The 19,378-nt window shown below is 43.5% G+C and overlaps 1 protein-coding gene across 4 annotated transcripts in view; it reads left to right on the top strand.

Annotated features, from left to right (window-relative positions):
• FLNB (filamin B) overlaps positions 1-19,378 on the top strand; it is a 139,854-nt gene that overhangs the window by 61,567 nt on the left and 58,909 nt on the right. For all 4 annotated transcript variants that reach the window (XM_081245786.1, XM_081245785.1, XM_081245788.1 and 1 more), the window contains exons 4-11: positions 1,220-1,367; positions 9,835-9,953; positions 10,784-10,861; positions 11,822-11,984; positions 12,543-12,740; positions 15,530-15,667; positions 17,322-17,448; positions 18,425-18,561. In XM_081245786.1, coding sequence (XP_081101912.1) covers positions 1,220-1,367; positions 9,835-9,953; positions 10,784-10,861; positions 11,822-11,984; positions 12,543-12,740; positions 15,530-15,667; positions 17,322-17,448; positions 18,425-18,561 — 1,108 coding nt within the window. The remainder of the gene's footprint in view (positions 1-1,219; positions 1,368-9,834; positions 9,954-10,783; positions 10,862-11,821; positions 11,985-12,542; positions 12,741-15,529; positions 15,668-17,321; positions 17,449-18,424; positions 18,562-19,378) is intronic.

The raw sequence follows: 19,378 nt of genomic DNA, 5'->3' as shown, positions 1-19,378 counted from the left end.
GTTTCGTTGCTGCAGGCTAATTGTCAGAATGTTTCCTCTTCTCTTTTTTACCATGGAGTGGGGGAAGCTGGGTACATGTGTTGTTTATCTGCATTTGGTTGACCTGTTCATGAGACAGAGCCTTCTGTTCATCTGAGGAGGTGTGGCTTACCTCTTGGTGGCAGGAGAAGTTTTTGTACTGTTTAGGGCTGGGTCCTAAACAGTCCCAGGGTGGACCTGGGACTGTGACACCTTCAGGGAGGCCACCTGTCCAGCACAGGTCAAATCTTGCTCCTAAGCTGAATGTCAGTAGAAAATTTCCCCTTTCCTATTTTTTAAATGGCTTTTAATGTATTGAGACCTGTCTTAACTCAGGCTGCTATAACAATACCATTGACTGGGTGGCTTAAACAACAGACATTTATTTCTCAGTTCTAGAGCTTGGGAATTCCAAGATCAAGGTGCCAGGAAATTCACTTCTTGTTGAGGGCTCTCTTCCTGGCTTGCAGACAGCTGCAAACTGCCTTCTGGCTGTGTCCTTACACTGAGGTGGAGAGAGAGTGAGCTCTGGTCTTTCTTCCTCTTCTTATAAGGACACTAATCCCATCGTGGGAGCTCCACCCTCATGATCTCATCTCATCTAGACCTACTTACCCCCAAAGGCCCTACTTTTTTTTTTTTGGCCCTACTTCTTAATACCATCACACCAGGGATTAGGGTTTTAACAAATGAATTTGGGGAGGACAGAAACATTCAGTGTATTACAAGAGCACATACCTAATGTCATTGTGTTGTCTCTTTTTGGTTTTATTTTTATTTTTTTATTAGTAGCTGAGTCAATAGAAATGCAGACAATGGATAAAAGAGCAAAGAAAAAGGCCAGTTTATCTATGCACTTTTTGGTAATATGCTTTAATCCCACGTGTTCTTATTTCTTCTTCCTTACTTGATATAGCTTATCTTTTCTGGAAAGAGGAGTGAGTGGCCTTTTTTTTCTTTCAGGGTGGGGAGGTATGAACCTCTGGAAATTACGTATAGAATTGTCTGGAGAGGGTCCTCAGCTTCCAAAGGGGATGGTGACACTTCTAAAAGGTTAAAAAAAACAACTGATTTTGGCATGCCAGTTTGATGTAGTTTCACTTTATTGAGAGTAGTGTTTGCTTTAAGAGATTTTTACAAAAACTTCCGTAGTTGCAAAGTGATATGTTCTGGGTGTTCATCTACCATGTCGTTATTCTAGGTCATCACTCCTGAAGAAATTATTCACCCGGATGTGGATGAGCACTCGGTGATGACTTACCTGTCCCAGTTCCCCAAAGCCAAGCTCAAGCCAGGGGCTCCTCTTAAACCAAAACTCAACCCCAAGAAAGCCAGGGCCTATGGCAGAGGTAAGCACTGGTCATATTGAATTTGAGGCTTGTCCTCTAGTCTTGATTATTGAGAATCAAGAATGTATAGGCTTCATACTTAAAGACACCCCAGGCCTCCTTTGTCAGATGTTTTCTACCTAAAGGTCCATTTGTTTATGACCATCTTTTTCTGCCTTGTGAATTTAGGCTTTCAGAAACGCTGCTGCCTTAATGTGATGGAGACTGATGAGTTTGTTGGGTGCAGTAACCCTGGGATGAAGAAAGGACTATTGTTCCCATTTTTCAGATGAGGAACCAGAGGCCCAATCCACAGAGGAAAGGGGAGGTTGGGGTGGGGGAGGTCCCCTAGATTACCACGGTGGGGTGGGGCAAGAGCCTGGGTCTTCTGGCTGCTGATTCATTTCTCCTTCGGTTATGCTAAAGCTGCTGCAGGTTTCCAGATGCAGTGGGAGCTATTGTTAACCCCTGGCAGATACTTCCTTGCTAAGACATCCTGTTTATGATCTCCCAGCCAGCTGCCAAGGAGTGTTCTGCTCAGAACGTTAGAGTGGGTCAAAGGCATTTTGAGGAATTTGGTTTTCTGGTTGGCACCTGACTTAAAGCACATCAGCTTTTTAAAAGAGAACAGTTGCATTTCAGCCCAGTGTGGATTCTGGTAAAGATTAGTACAGCAAGATACAATTTGTTCCCTTTTCTGTGGCAAGGGGGACGAGTGCATTCTATTTCTTCATTTTCATAATTAACAGTTAGGATAACATTTACACACACAAAGTATTTTGTATGTCCTCTCCTAGAATCTACAGTTCTTAACATTCTAATGTGGTCTCTCGCCCCATGTGTGTATGTGTGTGTGCATGTGTGTGATTGTTGAATTATTTGAAAATAATTTGCTGGCATGGTAACAATTCACTCCTCAGTGCGTCCGCCAAGTCTCTCGTAAGAATAGGACATCCTCTTTTGTAACCACAGTATTCATTATCACACATAAGAAGATGAACAGTAATTTCATAACAACTAATATCCAGTTTATATTCGGATTTCTCTCTTGTCCTGTGATTGTCTTTTACAGTTTTTCTCGTTTTACAAACCAAGATCTCATTAAGATTCACTTTCTACATTTGCTTGTTATTTTACCTTAGACTCTTAATCTAGGATAATTTCTGCTTTCTTGTTATTTTTAAAATGACATTGACTTTGTAAACATCCAGAGCTCTTGTCTATCTACTCATTCCCTTTGAAGATAGCATTGCCCTACTTGGCATCAGCTTACTCTTTTTTTTTTTTTTTTTTTGGCGTGCCATGAGGCATGCGGGATCTTAGTTCCCCAACCAGGGATAGAACCCATGCCCCCTGCAGTGGAAGCGCGGAGTCTTAACCACTGCACCGCCAAGGAAGTCCCAGCATCAGCTTAGTCTTGAGATGATGCACCACCAGGGCAGTGGTGCTGACCCTGTGCTATTCTCAACCTCAGTATCCACGGCCTTCTCATCTGTGTTTTTAGCATGATTTAGACCAGAGGACAGATAGCTCTGGAAGAGACCCACTTGCCATTTGAAGTTCTTTTGGCAAGGAGGTGGGGTCTGTGTAATCATTTGTGTTATATGGAGACTGGGGACTTTGTTTGAAGCCCTCCCCACAGTGCAGTCAGTTGAAGGTTGGCATGTCCACACTTGTTTTAAAAGTGCTTCTCTGGGCTTCCCTGGTGGCGCAGTGGTTGAGAGTCCGCCTGCCGATGCAGGGGACACAGGTTCGTGCCCCGGTCTGGGAAGATCCCGTGTGCCGCGGAGCGGCTGGGCCCGTGAGCCATGGCCGCTGAGCCTGCGCGTCCGGAGCCTGTGCTCCGCAACGGGAGAGGCCACAACAGTGAGAGGCCCGCGTACCGCAAAAAAAAAAAAAAAAAAAAAAAGTGCTTCTCTAAGCTATAACCAAAGACGGTGACTGGAATAAGGAATCTGATGTGAAATGTTATTCTTCCTTAAAGGCAAAAAAGCTGCAAACAGCCAAATCTCTTGTCAACAAAATTGGTCAAATGGATTGAATCTAATCAAGGCATAAAGTGCTTGTTTGCAATAACCTTATCACTGGCTGTCATGTTTTCCCATTGTGAATGTGAAACGGTTTCCTTTCACGGTGCTGTTTTCTAGAAAATGACCTCTTGCTGCAGTCTAGGAATGTGGCTAGTCATTGCCATTTCCTTCATCTGCCTCTTTGTAAGTTTTATGCACTTAGGTAGGAAACATATACACACACATATGTATGCATATGTGTGTATTCTTTGCATTTTTTTGTTGTGGTAAAAGACATATAACACAACATTCACTAATTTAACTATTTTTAGATGTACCATTCACTTCTTGGTGAGGGCTCCCTTCCTGGCTTGCAGACAGCTGCAAACTGCCTTCTGGCTGTGTCCTTACACTGAGGTGGAGAGAGAGTGAGCTTCTGGTGATGGTTTCACAACACAGTGGATGTATGAATGTACTTAATGACACCAGAATTTTTGCATCTTCCCAAACTGAAACTCTGTATCCATTAAACAGTAACTCTCCATCCCCACCTCTGCCCAGGCCCTGGCAAGCACCGTTCTACTTTCTGTTTCTATGAATTTGCCAACTCTAGGTACGTCCATAAGTGGACTCATACAGTATTTGTCTTTTTGTGTTAGGCTTACTTCATGTAGCGTGGTGTTTTCAAGGTTCATCCACGTTGTTGCATGTATCAAAATTTTATTCCTTTTTAAAGCTAAGTAATACTCCATTGTATCCATATTCCACATTTTATTTATCCATTTTTCTGTCAGTGGACATTTGGGTTGTTTCTACCTTTTAGCTATTGTGCATAATACTGCTGTGAACATGGGTATATAAGTATCTGAGTCCCTACTTGCGGTTTTGGGGGGATATACCTAGAAGTGCGTTGCTGGATCATATGGTAATTCTGTGTTTAATTTTTTTTTCTTTTTAAGTAGGAAGACAAAATGGTCATTTTAGGCAGCAGGGCCACATGTGAGGCCACATGGGCAGCACCTTAGATATTACGTTGTTTATGATGAGACAAGGGGAGGGACAATTGTTCTCTCCTATGTGGCCACATTGTTTTATTTCTGCCAACAGAACCAAGGCATAGAGAACATTTCATCTTCTAGTTTCTAAAACGGTTGGTAGGTTTGTTTTATTTTATTTATTTATTTATTTATTTATTTATATATATACAATATGTACTCTTTTAATTAATTAATTAATTTAGTTATCTATTTTTGGCTGCACTTGGGTCTTCGTTGCTGCGTGCGGGCTTTCTCTAGTTGTGGCGAGTGGGGGCTACTCTGTTGCGGTGCGCAGGCTTTGCATTGTGGTGGCTTCTCTTGTTGCAGAACATGGGCTCTAGGCGCGTGGGCTTCCGTAGTTGTGGCTCGCAGGCTCAGTAGTTGTGGCCACGGGCTTAGTTGTTCCGTGGCACATGGGATCTTCCCAGACCAGGGGTTGAACCTGCTCCCCTGCATTGGCAGGCAGATTCTTAACCACTGGACCACCAGGGAAGTCGCTGTTTTATTTTATTTTGGATGTTGATCAGGTTGCAGTTACCAGCTGGTTAGCATTTGCAGATCCATTCACTGAGACCCATTAACTGAAAGGAGAGAGGGCCAAGGTGAGGTAAATCTACAGCCACAAACAGGTCTTTGTGGTGGGCTCCTTTGTGGAGTTCGGTATATTGAAAGCGTGCATCCATGAGCTAAACAGAAACCTTTAGTGAAACCTGTGTTCTGTATGGAGCAGTCACTGCATAGTGAGCCCTCAGCACGCTTTGTTCTGAGTAATCCTAGGGAACAGTTGTTTCTCTGCATGGTAAGCATTAGCTCCAAGCGAGTTTACAGAGTGTGGAACGTGGTTCAGCCTCTAACCAACCATGGTTAACCAGGGTAGACAAGCCCAGTCCCCGGCTTTGGACAGTGTGCAGAGTAGGTCGTTCCTCAGGCTGTCAGAGTCAGATGGAGCGGGTATTTATAAATATTTAAATCTTTTTGTTAAATGACCCAATCATTATGTAAATTTTAAGCAAAAGAAAAATGTAGAGGGACTGCTCTGGTGGTCCAGTGGTAAAGAACCTTCCTTCCAATGCAGGGGACGCGGGTTCGATCCCTGGTCAGGGAACTAGGATCCTACATGCCGCAGGGCAACTAAGACCACGTGCCACAACTCGAGAGAAGCCTGTGCGCCACAACAAAGATCCCATGTGCCTCAACTAAGACCTGATGCAGCCAAAAATAAATTAAATAAATAATAAATAAGTCTTTAGGGACTTCCTGGGGGTGCAGTGGTTAAGAATCCACCTGCCAGTGCAGGGGACGTGAGTTCGAGCTCTGGTCCAGGAAGATCCCACATGCCGCAGAGCAACTAAGCCCGTGTGCCACAACTACTGAGCCTGTGCTCTAGAGTCTGCAAGCCACAACCACTAAAGCCCGTGCACCTAGAGCCCATGCTCTGCAACAAGAGAAGCCAGTGGAATGAGAAGCCTGTGCACCACAACCAAAAATAAATAAATTAAATAGATTTTAAAAAATTGGAGGTATTTCTTTACAGCCATTTTTCTATGCTGAAATGAGTTCAGACTCTATATTTTCTTCAGTTTGCATTTCTTACCTAACAGGGTATGAACATTATCTTGTTATATAACAATCTATCAACAGTTTTTCTTAAACTAGGTTATTTATTGGAAACCTGATGTAAATCCAGGTATAGTAACAAACGACCCAATGTCTTCAACCGATCAATGGCTGAAAACTTCCCAAATTTGCCAAAAAACATAAACCTACAGATTCAAGAAGCTGAGCTAAACCCAAGCAGGACACACACACACACACACACACACAGCCACATCTTAGACAGACTTCAAGAAACTAGACAATACAAGCTTGAAAGCAGCAGGAGAGAAATGACATCTTACATATGGTGGAAAAACAGAATGACAGATTTCTCATCAAAAATCACAGAGGCCAGAAGGAAGTGACACAACATTTTTCACGTGCTGAAGGAAAAGAATTGTCAACCCAGAATCCTATATCCAGAGATAATATCCTTCAGGAATGAAGTGGAAATAAGACATTCTCAGATAAAGGAAAACTAAAATCATTTGTTATGGGCACATCCCCTAAAAGGATTGGTAAAGGAAATTCTCTGGACAGAAAGGAAACAATGAAAGAAGGAATTTTGGAATAACAGGAAGAGAGAACGTGATAAGCAAAAATATGGATAACTATAATAGACTTTCCTCAAAAACCACAAACTACCAAAACTCAGCCAAGATGAGATAGATAACCTGCATGGTCATATATCCATTAAATAAACCAAATTGGTAATTTGAAAGATCTTGGGAAAGAAATCTCAGCCCAAATGATTTCACTGGAGAATTCTACCATACATGTAAAGAAGCATTAACACCAAATCTACACAATCTCTTCCAGAAAATATGAGAAGGAAATGACTTCCCAATTCATTTTATCAAGCTAGTTTTGCACTAATAACAAAATCAGACAATGGCAGTGCCAAAAAAGAAACTACAGACCAGTATCACTCATGAGTATAGACGTAAAAGTCCTCAATAAAATGTGAGCAAATAAAGTTCAGCAATATTTAGAAAGAATTATATACATCATGACCAAGTAGAGTTTATTCCAGGGATGCAAGGCTGGCTCATTATTAGAGAATCAGTCAACATATACTAACAGGCTAAAGAAGAAAAATCACGTGATCATATCAATTGACACAAAAAACATTTGACAACATTCAGTGGCCATCCATGATAAGAACTCAGAAAAAAGAGGAATAGAGAAGAACTTCCTCAGTTTGAAATTTGAGTAGCCACCCCAAAAAACCTACAGCTAACGTTATAATGGTGAAAGACTGAACGTGTTCCCTAAGATTGGGAACAAGGCAAGGATGTCCATTTTCACCACAATGATGCAGATTTTAGCCAGTCTAGTCAGGCAAGAAAAGGAAATAAAAGACATACATATTGGAGAGCAATAAATAAAATGTCCCTATTTGTAGATGACATGATTGTCTATGTAGAAAACCATAAAAAATCTACTCCCCCCCAAAAAAAATCTTGAACAAGTGAGTTCAGCAGGGTCACAGGATGTTAAGATCGGCATGTAAAAATCCATTGTATTTCTGTCTACCAGAATGAACACGAGGATACTGAAATTAAAAATACCTCGCCATTTACAGTTGCTCAAAAAAAAACCTGAGAAATAGGTGGAAATGTAATAAAACATGATAGGAGTTATATGCTGAAAACCACAAAAACACTGATGAAGAAGTCAAAGAAGATCTAAGTAAATGGAGAAATACACTGTTTTCATGGGTTGAAAAAGTAAAGATGTCATTTCTCCCCAAATTGTCATATAAGTTTAACACAATTGATATTAAAATCCCAACAAGATTTTTTTTACAAATATAGAAAAGACTATTATTCTAAAACATATGGCAAGACAAAAGAACTATAGTAGGGAAAGCAATTAGGAGAAAATAAAAAAGTGGGAGGAATCAGTCTACCTGCTCTCAAGACTTATTACAAAGCTACAGAAATCAAGATTATGTGATATTGGTGGAGGGATAGATGCATAGATCAATGGAACAGAATCGAGAACCCAGAAAGAGACCTACACAAATAAGCACAATTGATTCTTTACAAAGGCACAGGGGGGAACTCAGTGGAGGGAAGAGAGCCTCTTCCGCACTGGATTCGATAGCAGTTGGACACCCAGAGGCAGAGAAAATGAACCTTGGCCTAAGTCTCACACTTTGTATAAAAATTAACTCAAAGTGGATCACAGACTTAAATGTAAAACATATAACTATAAAACTTTCAGAAAAAAAATATAGAAGAGAATCTTTGGGATCTAGGACTGGGCAAAGAATTCCTAGACTTGACACTAAAAGCATGATCCATAAAGGGGGAAAAAAAGATCAGTTGGACCAATCAAAGTTAAAAAGCTTAAAACATTTGTAAAAGTATGATCTGCTGAGGTCTTGGCATGGTACATGAGCACTGGACTGTGTGTGAGGGTTTTCTGTCAATGAAGGGTGCACTCCTGGATCACCCCACTCTCTTGCAAGATAAGCTTCCTTAGCTTCCGTCCTACAGGCTACCTGGGCACCATCTCAAACAGAACTCAAAATGTTGCATAGCCAAAGGGCCTGAGGGCTGGATTTTATTAAAAAAAATTTTTTTTAAAACAATTTGAAACTTTTTACGGTTAAGAGGATGAAAGACAAGACACTTATACGTTGCTGATGGGAATGTAAAATGCTACAGCCACTCTGGAGCACAGTTTGACAGTGTTAAAAAGAACTAAACATGCAACTACTACATGAGCCAGCAATTGCACTCCTTGGCATTTACCCAGAGGGATGAAAACTTATGTCCACACACACAACCCTGTGCATGAATGTTTATAGCAACTTTATCAGTAATAGGCAGCTGGAAACAACCCAGATGTCCTTCACTTGGTGAATGGTTAAACAGTGGTGCATTCATATCATGGAATATTACTCAGTGATAAAAAGCACAAGCTACTGATACATGCAAAAACCTGGATGAAATTGCAGAGAATTATGCTTAGTGGAAAAAAGCTAATCCCCAAAGTTTACATAATGTGTGATTCCATTTATATGCCATTTTAGAAATGATAAAATTATAGAGATGAAGAACAGATTAGTACTCTGAGAGGTTACAGAGTAGTACTCTGAGGGGGTAGCTATGAAAGGGCAACACGAGGGTTCCCTATGGCATAGAAATGTTCTGTATCTTGACTTTGTCAAGGTTAGTTCCCTTGTCGTGATGTTGTACTCGAGTTTTGTAGGATGTATCCATTTGGGGAACTGGGTAATGGGCATTATTATCTCTTACACCTGTATGTGAATCTATCTCAAATTAATTTGCTCAATCATCTTAATTAAAAGTTTAATTAAAAATAATAAGGCAATTTAAAAACATTTCAAGTAATAAAAAAGTCATCTTTAGGGAATTCCCTGGTGGTCCAGTGGTTAGGACTCTGGTGCTTTCACTGTGGTGGCCCGGGTTCAGTCCCTGGTCAGGGAACTAAGATCCTGAAAGCTGCATGGTACGGCCAAGACAAAAAACAAAAAATGCTCTTTAATAAAAAATGAGCCATTCTCTGCACTTCATTCGTCTTCCCCCTCAAGGCAAGCCCCACTGCTACTAGTCACCATGTCATTTTCACAGTTGTACAGCCTTTTGACCTAAGTGCTCTGAATATTTCAGAATTGGATGTTGCTTAAAGAACAAGGACAAAATTAGGGTTTTTGACCTGTTTGATTATCCTCATCACAGTTTGTCGCCGTCTCCCATGTGACAGTGGCAGAGCTGGGTCCCATCTCTCAGTTCCCTGAAGGAGACACGATGGGTGATAGCCTGTGTTGGGGCCTGGCCCAGCTTGTAATATGCTTGTGTAAACCTGTGACAGGAATCGAGCTCACTGGAAACATGGTGAAGCAGCCGGCCAAGTTCACTGTGGACACCATCAGTGCCGGGCAAGGAGACGTGATGGTGTTTGTCGAGGACCCAGAAGGGAACAAAGAGGAGGTATGTTGGAGGATGCTGCCTTCCCTGTCAGCATCCCATGGAGCTTTTGGAGTTTGTAACAGGCCCAGGGACTGTGCCTCCATTTTCCTCATGAAAGCTCACCACAAAAGCTGTTTTTTACCAAAAGGATCCTGAGACTTACAGAGGTTAAAGTAACTTGCCCAAGGGTTGTGCCTTGAAAAATCATATAAATTCATACATAGGGACACAATTTTTAATATAATGAAATAAAGTATCCTTTATTTTATAAAGGATTTAGCTGTTGTTACTGATAAAATACAATACAGCAACAATACTGATTCTCTACTCTTTTCCCATGCCGACCATCCTCTGGTTCCTCCCTCAGGGCCTTTGCACATAACTGTTTCTTCTGTCTACTTACCTTCTTAAGACTATATTTTATTCCTAGTGCTTAGCACCATCTGAACTTCTAAGTTTACCGGCATATTGTCTGTTTCTCCCACTGGGTAGGAATTGTGCCTGATTTGTTTTATTTTTGGTACCTGACACTGGGCCTGGCATTTCATAAGTTCTTAATAACCAGTGGGCCAATAAAGGTTTAAATTAATTGCTTCATAGTCTCTCTCATCTGGAGAGGTACAGCCAGGAGACATTGGAGAATCCTGACCGCATTATTCCTTTGTGCTGTGTGGTTTTGTTTCTGTGACTTCAGGCTGCTTCCCTCCTGGGGCATCCTGCAGGAGTGGTGGGGCAGAAAATAGCCAAGGCAGATTCCTGGCCTGGCACCTTGCTGCAGGACCTTGGCTGGCATAGCATGCTTTCACTCACACCCGGCACCTTCTCTAACTGTTGCTCATCTTCCGTCCTAGGCACAAGTGACCCCTGACATCGATAAGAACAAGACATACTCTGTGGAGTATCTGCCCAAGGTCACCGGACTGCACAGAGTAAGATAAGACGCCATGGCCTTTGCTCGGACTGCCCTTCTGGGCCTGCTTCGTTATATGTGGAAGAAGAGTGGTTTTCTTAAGTTCACTTCTGATTTTCCTTTCTGTTTATAAAAGTATCCACGTTCATTGTAGAAAATTTGGGGTCCCTCTGAATCAGACTTGAGACATTAGTTACTACCTGCAGATTGGTTGAATTCCACTAAGTTCTTTGCAATGTCATAAGATTTTTCTGACTCCACCTAGGTAACTAATAATTGTAGCTGCAAGCCTGGAGTGTAAATGCTAAGCTGTGGGTTCTTTGTCTTTAATGCTTCCTTAAGTATCCTTCTTCAGGTGCTCTGCAGTCTCTGTCAACATCGAAGCCTGGGTGCAGAGAAGGCCAGATGACTATAGTGGAGGCCAGTGGCCCACCCAACCTGATAACCCTTAAAATTTAAAAGATGAGAACCTTGACTCAAAGTTTAGATGGAAATCTGTACTGTGTCTCAAATCCATGTATCTGAAAATGATCTTGGTCCCTTGAAAAATACTTTGACTCTTAGGTTTGAAATCCTAGAACTGTGCATTATATTAGTGCTACATTTTCCAAGTAGACCCAGTCTTCCCAATTACTGCGTCCTTGAGTATGGCAATGAGGTCTCACTTGCAGCTGCCTTAAGAGTCCATTGTCTAGAGATTGAAGTATAAGTATTTGTGTATATCCTACTATAGAGGCTAATTTAGGCATGTCTGATGTGTTTGGATTTGCTAAAGGCGTGATGTCCCAGGCCCAGCTGTGTGACTGGTGGAGCCAGATGGGAGTCCCATTGAGGCCACTTCCCCAGGGCTCCTGGTTCCCACACCTTTGTGTGTATGATCGGGAGGATGAATGAGAAGGCTCTCGGTGTATGTGGCTTGATACAGTGTTCTCGCTGAGCAGGAAGAAGTGATGATGTCTCACCTGCCTGTCACTTGTAGGTCACAGTCCTCTTTGCAGGACAGCACATCTCCAAGAGCCCATTCGAAGTAAATGTCGACAAGGCCCAGGGAGATGCCAGTAAAGTCACTGCGAAAGGTCCAGGCTTGGAAGCTGCTGGGAACATCGCCAATAAGCCCACCTACTTTGACATCTACACAGCAGGTAACACCTCTCCTCTTGAAAAGCCTGAGATAATCCTCAGGAACCTGAAGGCTTGGGATGCCTGACATTTTGTCTTTTAAATTGAAGAACCAACAACAAAAACAGCTTTTTCAAATGTGTTGGTTATATTCTTAGATTTTTCAAAATCAGCTTTTCTTCTCTAAAATCTCATACTCAAGCTTAACTTTGATTATTATTAATAATTTCTGTATACATTTCTGACTTGGCTAAATAAATATTCCAAAGAACTAAGGTTTACGAATCATCTACTAGACTAAATTCTATGCAAGGTCCTGGGTGGGGGCTGGTAAGAAAGGGAATGAATAAACCACAATTCTTGAATTGTCAGCTTTCTTTTCAATGTAGAAAATAGAGAATGGGAGAAAAGGAAAGTTGGCTATGACCCTCCTCCCCTCCACCGGGAAACAGGTCCAGGTGTGAACCTTCTGAGTACCTCTCTGTCTTCTGCAGTTTGCATTTTCTACCTACTTTTGCCCTCATCAGCAGGGAGCTTTCTAGAGGGTGATTTGGGCTCGTGGAATGTTCTCTATCTCCCAGGTGCTGGTGTGGGTGACATTGGTGTGGTGGTGGAAGATCCCCAGGGGAAGAACACCGTGGAGTTGCTCGTGGAAGACAGAGGAAACCAGGTGTATCGATGTGTGTACAAACCAGTGCAGCCTGGACCCCATGTGGTCAAGATCTCCTTTGCTGGGGACACCATTCCCAAGAGTCCCTTCGTTGTACAGGTCGGGGAAGGTGAGTGCCAGGGGAGCTGACCACATCTGCTTCTGGCATTCAGGCTAGCTGTGCATGACTGGGCTGTGAGGCCACAAGAATGGTCAGGGCCCAAAACTGGACTCAGGCCTGTCCCTTTGCTGCCAGGGCCCCTTTGGCAGGAAGTAGCCTCAAGACATTAATACTAGTATCTACTTTGTCCTCAAGATATTAATACTAATATCTTCCTGTGAGCCGTGTAGTGACCTAAGTGCTTTATGTATTAACTTATTTAATCTGCCCCAAAACACTCATACTAGGATTCATGATCCTCACTGAGAGATACAGGACTGGAGCTGTTTGAGGGGGTGGCGTTTGTGTGATGTTAACAGCAGTGGCATTGCTGGTGCCCTGCAGCCTCCTTTACTGGCTATTAGGCACTGAGCACACTTGCATCTAATCATGACACCAGCTAGTGTGTTGCAGGGGCTATTGTTATCCCCAGTTTGCAGGCGGAGACACAAGGCTTAGGTGTCATAAGGTATCTGACTATGGAGTAGCCCTCAGTAGGAATAGAACCATGGTCTCTGTCAACCCCTTAACCATGCTGTTAAACTTCCTCTGCAGCCAGAAGCCTGCATTTTTCTCTAATGTTAGACTGTTTCCTTCTGACTTTGTTACTCTTTTTTTTTTTTTTCCCCCCCAACTCTGCTACCTTTTCTAACCAATACTTGCCTCTCCCTGTTCTGTCCTCTGCATCTGCACCTGCAGACCTGGCTTCCTCTTCTGAATCCTGCCTCTGGGCCAGCCTGGACTCCGAAGCTGTTGGCTTCCTAGTTGAAAGCACTGGGCCAGAGGCATCTCGCTTGGTAAGGGCTGGTTGGTGGGGCTTCCATTGCCAGTTCTTTGTGCTGCCTGCAGTGGTCAACTGGACCTGTGCTGTTTGTGACTTCGGGAAATTATAGTGCAGGTGTTAGTACCACTTGTCCAGCCAGACCCCAAACCCACTCTCTAATTACATTTAAACATCACTAAGACATCTCAAGATAGTGGGAAATCAGGTGGTTGCCTTCAAGCTCTTTAGTTCCATTTAGTGTTTATATAAACTGAGCAGTTATCCTTTTGATGTTGAGACTGTTGCCCATGTTCAGAATTTCCATGAGTTGTTGTTGTTGTTGTTGTTGTTTTTAAAGACACATTTAAACCCTCCAAGGGAAGTCCTATCATCCTGTTGTGACTTATTTCTGGTATGACCAACTTTTCTCCCCTTGATAAAGAAAAAAAAAACCAACCCAATGTATTCAGGAGCAGAATTCCCTTTGACATAATGCAAGAAAGAATTTTGAACAGCTTTCCTAGTTCTAATGGTGTTTTCTGACTTCCTCTCACTCATGGACTACCTTTTTCATTTCTGGCATATCCATCTGTCACTTGTATTAGTTAGTATTTAATTAATAGTTTTTTTTGTTTTTTTTTTGCGGTACGCGGGCCTCTCACTGTTGTGGCCTCTCCCTTTGTGGAGCACAGGCTCCGGACGCGCAGGCTCAGCAGCCATGGCTCACGGGCCCAGCCGCTCTGCGGCATGTGGGATCCTCCCAGACCGGGGCACGAACCTGTGTCCCCTGCATCGGCAGGCAGACTCTCAACCACTGCCCCACCAGGGAAGCCCAATAGTTTTTCTTTTGATGTATTATCCCTTCCTCCACTTAAATGATTTTAAGAAAAAAGAAGCTTTATATCACTTTTACAATGGAAAACCAATAACCTTATGCTCATCCATGAACCACATAAAAGCATCTCTACTCCAAGGGTGTGTGTATGTCTCTTTGGGAATGTCCACCTGAGGACATTGCAGGGAGGAGGAGCCAGAGGAGGAACTGTCTTCTTTCTGTAGAGTAAAGAGTCTTGTATTCTGGAGTTTGTGACCCCCCTAGTGTATAGAGAGCTGTCAGATATGCAGTGTCAGATTTGGAAAGGAACAATGTGACATTTTACCCATTCATCTCCCATTTTTATACTCGATGAGAAGGTTGCTCATGTTGTCAAAAAAGTCCTAGGGCACAAGGATGTCTTTTGTCGACCTTCTGACAAACCCCATGGAATAGTTTTGTGGAACTCTTATGTAAGGAATGTTAGAAACTACCTTTGTACTTAATTTTTAGACTTAACAGCTTTGGGTTTTTTAACCAGAGCTAGAATTCAAATGGAGAGTGGTGTTTATTCCTAATTATTGCATTTATAGCTGCCCACATTCCAAGGACCTTGTAACAGACAGCACTAAAATGTTTGTCTGCCTTGGCTGAGGTGGGGTTGATCTGGTCTTTTTTTGAGCTATCCTCTGGCTCTTCCTGCAGAAGACAACAATTTAGACTTAGAAATGGCTGATCTAAAGTTTGGAACAAGGTCAGATGTTTTCAAGTGCTACATTTTCCAAGTAGACCCAGTCTTCCCAATTACTGGGCCCTTGAGTATGGCAGTGAGGTTTGAAAAATGTCCAGCCCTAGGTCTTAACTCTCTTTCACCACCAAGAGGATAAATGCCAGAATTCAGCCACTACCAGGAGCCCGGCAGATCCACGCTGTGCTCTCCTGCTTTCTTTGCCAAAGTAATTTTTCCCCAGTCCCTGTGCAGTGTGGCTGGACAAAGTTATGTTGTGTCTTTATTTGCTAGCCTGGTGTGCTCCCTGAATGGGACCCCTGGTCTCAGACAGCTGCTGCATACTCTTTGTGTAAAGCAAACATTTTCTTGGCGGGTGGCTCAAAGTTACCTTGGCTTGCTCAACTCGGACTAAAGAATGAAAGGTTGAATTGATGTTGAAACTGTGCTTGCAGCCTGTAATCCAAATGCCTGCCGGGCCAGTGGCCGAGGCCTACAGCCAAAAGGCATTCGCATCCGAGAAACTGCAGACTTCAAGGTTGACACCAAAGCTGCTGGAAGTGGAGAGCTCGGCGTAACCGTAAAGGGTCCTAGTAAGTGCTCCTTTGTTTCCCCATCTCAGGTATGCTTTCGGCCAGCTTTGCAGCCATGGATCATTGCACAGCCAGTTCTGATCAGTTTATCCCAGAGAGCTATGTCAAAGATTTGAGGCTCTCAGGGCTCCATGCAGAAGGAAACAGTGATCATTTAATAATGTCTGCCCTGGATGTGGGAACAGTGGTGGCTTTTGACAGCCTCATGTTATTTTAAGGCTTCTGGGAATAGAAATAAATAATGGAGTTAGAACAGCAACATGAAGTGGCCCCTTTTTTTTTTCTTTGAGGAAACCTAGGCTCAGAGAGGAAGGGTCTTGACCAAGGTCACATAGCTTGTAAGCGTCTGAGCTGGAATTCAAGCCCAGTTTCCAAAGCCAGTAATTTTCCCTCTACAGGTTACATTTTATAGACGATGAAATGATGTCAGGTACCTAATTACTATGATCATTGCTTACAGAAGGAGAATAATTCCCTAAGATTAAGTTTTCTTTGTAGATAAATGCCATTTGTGGAAGAGTGCCTAGCACCCTGCAACTCATTCTTGCTCTGTCTTGGGAAAGGAGACAGAAAGCAGGAAGACGGGTATCTATTCCATCCTCCAGTTTTCCCCCAGATCAGAGAAGCAGCTCGGCATTTCTAGTTGCAGGTGCAGCAGCCTTGGCAGTTTCACTTCCAAGCTTTGTGGAATCTTGAGCTTTCTGCTCCAGGACTGCTCTCACCCTTTGTGTTCCTAACAGGCTAGGGCAGGAGTGTTCTGAGCTCCAGAAAGTTAATGTTTGATCTCAGAGCACCGAGCTTTGGGGCAGGCAGTGCCCTGAGGGCAGCCAACGTTCTAGACTGCCCAGACCTGGTGTCAGGCTGCTCTGGGGCTGCCCCTCCTCTTGGCTTGTTGCTACAGGGACTGAGGAGACGTGTTTTTTTCTGACCTTGGATTCTTGCTTTACTAAATGGCTTTCCCAGCCAAACCTCAGGGCTCAACATAAAACAAGTTCCTGCCTGATGGCTCAGTCTGGAGTTTGTGGGGTAGCCTCTAAAACCTGTCCTCTTGAAGACAGCATATAAGAGCTTTCTCGCTTTCATTACCTGGCTTTAGTTGAAAAGGATATACTGGGATACTAACCTCAGCCTCATGCCAAATACTTGTAAGGGTTCGCTCCCTCTCCAATTTTTGTGGGCGTCTAAAATGGGTGGCTCCTTTCTTTTTTGGCTGTGTGAAGCTGTGTGCGGGCTTTCTGTAGTTGCGGTGAGTGGGGTCTACTCTTCGTTGTGGGGCGTGGGCTTCTCATTGTAGTGGCTTCTCTTGTTGCAGAGCACAGATACTAGGTGTGTGGGCTTCAGTAGTTGCAGCATGTGGGCTCAGTTGTGGCATGTGGGCTTCAGTAGTTGTGGCGTGTGGGCTCAGTAGTTGTGGCTCACAGGCTCTAGAGCACAGGCCCAGTAGTTGTGGCACACAGGCTTAGTTGCTCCACGGCATGTGGGATCTTCCCAGACCGGGGCTCGAACCTGTGTCCCCTGCACCGGCAGGTGGATTCTTAATCACTGTGCCACCAGGGAAGCCCCCTGGATATCACTGTCTTTCTGTTCTTGTCTTGCGGATTCTTGTTCTGAGCCTAGGATTGCATTGGAAAGATGGTGTGCTTCCTTCCCACAGAGGGTCTGGAGGAGCTGGTGAAGCAGAAAGGCTTTCTGGATGGAGTGTATGCATTTGAGTATTACCCCAGCACCCCAGGGAAATATAGCATCGCCATCACATGGGGGGGACACCACATTCCAAAGAGGTGAGTCTCCAGCTGGAGTTGCGTCTTCTCCAGAGGCATGCTTGGCCCAGGGCAGACTCATGGTGGCGGCTTCCTGGGCTGCAGGAGGGAAAGAGAGCTGCTTTGTTGAAAGCTTTTTTTTTTTTTCTTTTTTCTTTTTTCAGAGCAGCACACAGACATTTGGCCTGTTCTCAAAAGCAGCAGAAAGTCGCTGTGGTTTCAGCTGCCTTGCTTTAAATCAAATGCTGTCGGTTTGGGGCTGGTGGGAGGCAGAGGCCAGAAGGAACAGTAATACAGAGCAAATGGGCTGTGTGTCTATATCCCTTATATATACTGAGATTCTCCTTCTTTCACTGTGTGCCTCTGTTCAGGAATGCCATGGATAAAATGGCAAAATCTGCTATGGTTTACATTAAAATCCTCTGCGTGAGTGTGGTCAGGAGCCGAGGAACACAGTCTACAGCTTCGCCTTGTTGGCTTCAGTTTCTTCCCTGCATTCACATACTTTCCAGCTTTCCTGGGGACAACTTTAAACTCTGAATAAATTCAGTTTACCTTGAGAAATATCTGGGCATATTATAAGTTTCTGAGAATCTAAGCAAACTTTTAAAAATCTCCTGTGACAAAGTTAAAGCACATTCATTCATGTATGAGATAAAGACTAGTCAACTTAGTTTTCTTGTTATAGCATAAGCAGCAGATAGAAACGTATGCATTCTCATAACCTTCCCGGGCTCACAGTCTGGTAAGCCCTGTACACAAAAGGTAAATGACCAGGATAGTGCAAGGCAGTGTGGCTTGAAGCAGCCCCATTACGTGATATTGTTGACATAACAATGGTGGGGGAACCTGCTTGGCTGGAGGAAGGGCTTGGCTGGAGATTGGGACTGCAGGGAATAGTATCAGGCCAGTGGAAAGAATATGTGTAAAGAGCTTATAGCTGTATGTAACCCCTTCTTTGCTCCTCTTTAATGCCTCCTCTGTTCCTTTCTTCTAGCCCCTTTGAAGTTCAAGTTGGCCCTGAAGCAGGCTTGCAGAAAGTCCGTGCATGGGGCCCTGGCCTCCATGGCGGGATTGTTGGGCGGTCGGCGGACTTCGTGGTGGAGTCCGTTGGTTCTGAGGTGGGGTCTCTGGGTGAGTGGAAGCAGCTTTTGGTGAGCTGAGATTGCAGGGTACCTGGATTACGTGTCAGGCTGTGTGTTGAGGCCTCCCCTCAGCCTCACTACCCGGGGCTTCCTGGCCTCCTGACCATCTGAGGCCACCTCTGGATACTGCTCTGGAATTGCAGTTCCCATCTCCCCCTGACCTTCCAGTTGCCCTCTGCCTCTGGCACCAGCATTCATTCATCCACTACACCTTGAGGGCAGAGGCCTCTTATGGATGTTGTGCCTAAAACAGTGCCAGGAACATAGTAGGCACATGGCAGATATTATTGACTGATCCTTAGTTTAGATCAGTGAATGAATTTTGCTGAAATTAGAAATTTGGGGAGTAAATACTCTTTGGAGCATAACTGAGCATATTTTAAGTAAACGTCTGATGTATATATGATTATTTTAGAACAATGGTCAGCACCTCTCTCTCTGTAAAGGACCAGATAGCAAACATATCAGTACTGCGGGTCATATTCTCTCTGTCGCAACCATATGACTCTGCCGTTGTAGCGTGAAAGCAGCCATAGAAAATCCGTAGGTGAGGGAGTATGGCTGTGTTCCTTATCTGCAAAAACAGGCAGTGGGTCAGATTTGGCCCAGCAGCCAAAGTTTGAGGACCTCTGTGTTAGCTAATAGAAATAAGCAAAGAGAGAAAAAGAGGAAATCACATTTAATTTTTCCTTTTAGAAAAATAAACATCTTAATATTGGGTTGGCCAAAAAGTTCTTTCAGGTTTTCTGTACGATGTTATGGAAAAACCCGAACGAAGTTTTTGGCCAACCCAGTATATCCTTGTC

The sequence above is a fragment of the Mesoplodon bidens genome (genome assembly GCF_964165515.1).
Source record: "Mesoplodon bidens genome assembly, chromosome: 10".
NCBI classification, from domain to species: domain Eukaryota; kingdom Metazoa; phylum Chordata; class Mammalia; order Artiodactyla; family Ziphiidae; genus Mesoplodon; species Mesoplodon bidens.
Note: the sequence above shows the minus strand (reverse complement) of the source record. Positions and strands in the feature narration are given on the sequence as shown.